The sequence below is a fragment of the Strix aluco genome, chromosome 14 (genome assembly GCF_031877795.1).
Source record: "Strix aluco isolate bStrAlu1 chromosome 14, bStrAlu1.hap1, whole genome shotgun sequence".
NCBI lineage: Eukaryota > Metazoa > Chordata > Aves > Strigiformes > Strigidae > Strix > Strix aluco.
Genome location: NC_133944.1, coordinates 10,358,239 through 10,364,819, shown reverse-complemented (window position 1 = coordinate 10,364,819; position 6,581 = coordinate 10,358,239). Strand labels below are relative to the sequence as shown.

At 38.7% G+C, this 6,581-nt stretch overlaps 1 protein-coding gene across 3 annotated transcripts in view; it reads right to left on the bottom strand.

Moving 5' to 3' along the window:
• Positions 1-990: 990 nt before the first annotated feature.
• Positions 991-6,581, bottom strand: part of CDH5 (cadherin 5) — a 30,716-nt gene continuing 25,125 nt past the window's right edge. For all 3 annotated transcript variants that reach the window (XM_074839630.1, XM_074839631.1, XM_074839632.1), the window contains 4 exons: positions 6,151-6,275; positions 5,000-5,108; positions 4,465-4,710; positions 991-3,654 (listed from right to left, as the gene is read on the bottom strand). In XM_074839630.1, coding sequence (XP_074695731.1) covers positions 3,161-3,654; positions 4,465-4,710; positions 5,000-5,108; positions 6,151-6,275 — 974 coding nt within the window. In that variant the 3' untranslated portion in view covers positions 991-3,160. The remainder of the gene's footprint in view (positions 3,655-4,464; positions 4,711-4,999; positions 5,109-6,150; positions 6,276-6,581) is intronic.

Below are 6,581 nucleotides of genomic sequence, written 5' to 3'. Positions count from 1 at the left end.
AATGCATTTCATTATAACATAATTAACACATCTATTGTTTTTAATACAACTTGTGCTAAAGTGTGTTTGATCTGGAGTTTGCTCATGGCAATTAGCAATGAAGGAATTGAACTTTTTTGCTTTATTCCAGGCTTTGTAAATTGTGAGTACCGTATCTGGGGAAAATTGATGTGATTTTTTTTAAGTGCTAGAATAATCTTGAGAATATATTGGGGTAGTCATTATTAGTAGCAAAAAGAAATGGTAAGAAACTGTGCTATCTAAAGCTACAAATTCAGGGGTAATTTTTTTTTCCTGTGACATGTGTGTACTCTTCTGTCATGTCCTATCTAAATCCTGGACTGTGAGAAAGCTGGAGCTTTTTCTGTACTACCGAGTAATCCTGCTTGCCTGTGTCAGTAGCAGCAGATCAGAGGAGTAGAAGATAGCAGGCCAGGGGCCGAGAGTGGTGCTGGGGGTGTCAGCCTTTTCCCCACTGAGGTAACATGGATAGACCACTTGGGTAGTGGGCACAGGTGTAGTTCCCCCACAGGTGGGTGGCATGTGCTGACCCAGGGTGTTAGTACTTCTGCAGTGTGTCCTTCACCATTTGAGAGGAGCACTGTTCCAGCAGGAAAGAAGGGCAGGATCTCAGTAAACGTGGTGGTTCAAAATCACCCTGATGCCTGGCTGCTAAAATACCAAACATCTGCTCAGAAACTGAATGCATCCTGTACCACTGGCAAACACGAGTTCTCCAAAGTCAGAGAACTTACCTGCTGCTGAAACCAGATTGCACTGTTGGGACTTTTTTCCTCCTTACCTGAGGAGCTTTACTGACAGCTTTCTAAAGAGTGGGAGAAAACTTCTTTTACAGAAAGTCCTTTGGTGAGTTTGTGTCTAGTCTGAGTTAGCCTACAGCGTAGATACCAGTGTTTTTATGGTTGAGTTCATTGTGGCACAAAGCCGGATATTGTCTTCTCTGTGAAACTCATTAATGCACAGAAAATCCAAACTTGAGATTGGCTTTTATGTAGTAAAAAAACCCCAAAACAGTACAGGAATATAAAAAGAAACTATCCAGTGCAAACATCTCTATACAGTGGAACTTGATACAGTGTTACTTAAAATAGCTTTATAAAACAGGCTTAAAAATAGCAATTACAGGTAATACTATCTGGATGATGCTTACCAAAGTACTTTACTTACACTAAATAATTTCATAACTAGCTTTACCTGTTGATAGCCAATACCTTAGTTATTGATGAAAACCTTAAACTGTAAGTATTATTAGTTAGCATTCTTTATAATATACTAACGTGTGGAACCTCAATAGCATACACTGTTGACTGGATTAAGCAAAACAGAAGAGAATGAACCCATTCAAAATAAAACCAAGGCTGTCATCCCAACATGTACATTTTTATAAAGGATGTGATGCAAAGCTGATTTGACTGATGGACAGAATTCTACTTAGTTTTCCTTTAGTTCGTATTTCAAAATTTAAGTGATTGCATTATTGATGATAGTAGGCATTAGTGTCCAGCTAAGTATTGTATTGGACAACTTTTTACAGTAGTGAGGACTAATGTGAGACCATATTAGAATGCATTGCTATTTCCTGCCAAGAAAGCATTTTGGGGGAAGGGAGTGTAAATTAAAGATGATATGAATAAGTAAAAAGCAAATTGGTGAGGTTCCACTATACTGGTTTAGGAAAAAAAAAAGAAAAGATTTCGTGTTACTTGGTTAGCTACCAAATTTAAATAGTCAAATCAACTAAACTAATACATACAGCTCTAGCACAGATTCTGCAAAATTGAGTATCTGTGTGGTAGGACTCTGTTCCTGTTGAAGGCAATGAGAATCTGCATTGCCAGAAGCCAGAGACAGGCCATTGTCCTAAGAGACCCACTTTTTACAAAATGTATTTGGCTGGGTAACTTCCTGCATGGGAAGTTTCATTCTGTTCATTCTGTGGCTCTTCATCAGGCAAGAAACTAAACACACGCTTACCAGGGACATAGTAGTTGCAGCTCCAAAACCTTACTTAAATTTGTGGTTCTTTTATGCAGACGAATGTGTGGGTGTGTAGCATTCTGGTTTGGAAGTCTACAATATTTTCCTAGGTGGAAAATACCCGTTTTACAGTACCTGCTTAGAAAAAAATCAAAACAGTTTCACAGTAATGAGGCCCTTCGTTTGTTTGTCCCTGAAAAAATACAATTGCTTTAGTAGCGTTGAATAAAAACCCTATTCAACCTCTTTAGAAATCTAGAGAGGCCTATGTTGCCATCTAGAGAGATTTACAGTATTGGAGTCTTAACATTCCCCTGCTCTCCACATTTCCTGCCCTGCAGGATATGTTCCATTAACACTGAGATCCTATTTACAGAAAGAAAAAACAATTTTGCTGCTAGCTAGAGCAAATTCTAGCACGCCAGAAAGGTGCCTGAAATCATCATCAGGCTGTTAAAAATGACAGATGAAACCAGATTGGGCATCTAAAAATCTGTCTAATTTTATCTTTAGTAGCTCATATATGTAGTAGAAGACTAAAGCAAGAATAATTAATAGGTTGGAAAGGAGGAAGCATCATGCCTCTTTTTGAAAGTGATGGAATAATTTCTAATATTAAGTGATAGACCATATGTTCCTTCTCTCCTCTGCTGGGTAAGCATAAGTGTGGAATATCAATAAAGATGTTACAAGAAGACCAGGCAAACCAACCGGCTGGAGATATAGGAGGTTATTCAAAACATTCCTTCCCAATGCCACTGAACCTCTCTGTTCCAGTGGATGGTGATGACCTTCAATGTATGTTGATGAAAACAGTACAGGAGGAGAGGAATGAAGGAGAAACTGGGAACAAAACCACTTTTTAAGGAGAAGTGTCTATCTGGGTAGGCAGAGGAGTTATGTCCTAGAAGACTCAAGCAGGTCCTTGAGCAGCAATTTTGGGGAAAGAACTGAATGTTAGCAAGGATAGCAGTGCTGGGGGAAGTCAATATACGTGATCTGTGTGTTTATTTTTAACCCTACTGCTGTCAGGTTCTTTTTTAATGTCTGTTTGAAATCCTAGTATGGCTTGGGTGGAGAGCTGTGAGTCCTTCTTTGGCCATTGACAGGCTCTTGATGTCTATCTGTAGTGGGAGGGAGAAAATTCATGGTTAATTTGAACTTAATACACAAAATCTTCATTTGGTTCTGATCCATACAGCTCAGCTAACATTTTAAACCTGGGTCCCCAGTCATTTAGAAAGTCATAATCAATATCTGAGTCTGAGGAGCCTGATTCCAAAGAACTGAGAGATTCTGCAATGGACTCGGCACCTTCGTAGCCATAGATGTGAAGCGTGTCATATGGCAGCAAATCCCTGTCATTGTCGGCTTCATCCTTCTTAACCTCAATCATCATTTCCATTTCTCCAGCACCTGAAGTTACATTTCCAGGAGGCTTTTGGACTTGTGCATATGGAGAGGGAACTGCTTCCGGCTTTACACCATTCTTGCGAACAGAGTTGAGTACAGATACATCATAGCTGGTGGTATCCATTTCACCACCACCTTCTTCATCATAAGTGACAAGCTGCTCATGAATCTCTGCCACATTCCTCCCAAGACCGCTCAAATCCTTCTTGTGTCTCTTTCTTAGAAGAATTAGCAATGTGATTACTGCAAAGAAAACTTAGATGAGCACGTGTAAATAGAGAAGTAAGGAAGAAAAACAAATTGCATTTAAGATACGTAACACAGTCTGAAATGTTTTTTTTTCCAGAGTGAGTTTTTTTTAACACATATTTATTAAAAAAAATAGTTTAAAATACTGCTTAACTATAGGATTTGTATGTTCTCAAAGCAGTTCAGTCTGTACAGGAATTGTAGAACTGACTCTTGAGCTGGAATCACAAGTACAAATGCCTAGTGTCACAAGTTCACTGAATCAACTACTGCCTTGAACTGGTAAATCTTTTAATGCCAGGCATCAAATGCTACTTATGTGGTAATTGCAAAGGAGGCCTCTCTCAAGCAAGGAAAAATGTTGCCCCTTCTCTGGTAGATTCCAAATACAGCAAATAGGTACTGATCTGCTGATTTGTTACAGATTTATTTATGTATATATGTTCACTGTACTGTTTAAAGGGTTTCCAGACTAGTTCAGCCTTTGAAAATAGGAATCCTATTGTTATTGCCCCAGCACAAATTTCCTGTTTTATAGCTCCATGGGAGCCTAGTAACAGTAAATCAAGTATGTTATGCATACGTGCAATAACCTTCCCAGTGACTCAGCCTTTCCAATAGAATGAGCAGCTTTGTAGCTGACAGGCCAAATAGAAAGAGCAAGTGAGATGAATCAACTAGTTAAAATATTTCTGCCTTTGTGACCATTTCATAGCCACAAAGCTTTTGTAGATCTCAGTTAAGAAAAAACAAAACAATGCCCACGTTTTAAGTCAGAGAACATTACAAAAGTCAAATACTTACCAATGATTGTGAAGATACAGATAAAAATTGCCACCAGTGCTTGTATACTAACTCCAACTTGTTTAGCTCTTTCCTCACAAAAAGTGAAGTTGCCTTTTTCATTACACTTGCAGACACTAATGACAAGTGTATTTGTGCTGCTGAGCTCAGGATCACCGTTGTCTGAGATGATGACAGGCAGGTAGTGGATTTTGGCAAGTTCACGATTAAACTGTCCGTATTTGACAGTGATATTAGCTGTGTTATCTGGAAGAAGTAACAACATCTAATTAAGTGATAATCTCTAGCAGATTTTCCTTATAGATTATCAGTCAGTTCGTACATCTTCTCCTTAGACAGAGCCAGCCTTTAAGGAACCCAGTGAAACTTGGGTGGCAACAAACAACATTTTTTTTTTCAGTCAGTTAAGCCTTTAAAAATAAATTGTTACTTAGCTCAGCTAGACCAGTCATAGGTCGTTGCTACAGCTTTTCTCCCCTGTGTCCTAATGTCTCACTTGGGCTAGTGGAGAAAATGCATTGCAGGGATACGTTACCATAGTTCTCAACCAAGGAGAAGTTGCTGTCTTCTGTGGCCAGGGAGTATTTGAAGAAACCTTTGGGTGATATTTCATCCTTGTCAGTAGCTGAAATCCTGATGATTACCTACAAAGATGGAAGAGGTCATAATTTTAAATATACATTGCCTCTGGTGATAAAACCACTTACAGTTAAAGCTGGGCTGTGTATCCTGTATAACCCTTCAGTAAAGGGCAGGTCACAGATATCTTGTGATGCTCCTCTTCAAGTTCTTTCAAGGCAAGCAATTTCATTGTAGGTCTTAAAAAAGAACGCTGTTGCCCCTTCATTCACAGGTGGGAAACAAAAGAGGAAATCTTGTGTAATTAAAGCATCAAAAAAGTCTGATGCTCAAAGATTTATGGCTCATTTAAATACCTAAGATGTCTGTCTTGTAAAGTGTTCAAGTTTCTTAGAAGTATGACTCTCATTCATTGAATGTCATTGAGACTGACACTCCTGAATGACATGCCTGTTTTTGAAAACCTCAACCTGGGGTAGATTAGATGTATAAAATATAAAAGATGTGTATGATTGTGTCCCAAAGGTATCTTAAAAATTAAATTAAAGGTGAGATAGTACCTTGTGTGTTCTAACATCAGAGAGTCTAGTCTGTGACAAAGTCTCATAATTAAACTACCATTACATGTATGGGCTAAATACTTGTGTCTGAGGCCAAAGATCTAAAAGCACAAATACTAACACTGTTTCTGCATGCAGATACTTGCACTCTGATGAATACTACAATAATGTTATATGCAGCAATGTTTCTCATAGTATTTTGAAATGGTTTCATTCTCAGTTTCATGTATGAACATTTGTGTGATAAACCTGAATTTCTAATGTTTGCTCTGAAAGGCCTGACTGTACTTCATAGTTCAATTGCTAATGCACGTACTACAGGGAGAGGAACTGTGCAGCCCATGCGCGTAAGCAGATAAAAGTCATTATTCCAACAGTGTAAAGTCCCAAAGAGAGATTTCTGACCACTGATGTTTTGGAAATCAGTGAAATGATCAGGTGCCTGGGTATGAAAACTGAGACTAGTTTTTATTAAAAGGCATCTTTTGCTTGAGTTTGCAAGTAGATAATTCAAGTTTAAGGGAAGAACTCTTCCCTCCTGTCTCACCTTTCCTGGTGCAGCATTTTCACACACTCTGGGTTCCTCAGGATAAACAAGTTCTGGAGCATTATCATTTTCATCAGTAACTATTACGTGAACTTGGGCATGTGATTCTCTGTCGGAAAGACGGCCTGAAATGACGAGAACAACAGTACAGGTCTCAGATGTCTGACATCTCCGTGCTGTCTAGCCCCCCCCTTTACTCTGTTTGTGTCCACCTCTGTGCCTCCTGCATGATGAATATGGAGAGTTTCTACCTCAGTTGTTAATTTAAACTTTTCCTTTGACATATTCAGATATTTTCCTAAATAATAAACTCTGCTATTGGGCTAAATCATCAAGGATCTATGAGGAAGAAAATGATAATTCCTTATGGCTTCCTGATTCTTCACACTGTGTGGCTATGGGATCCAGCATTGTTTCTGGCACTAAGGCAA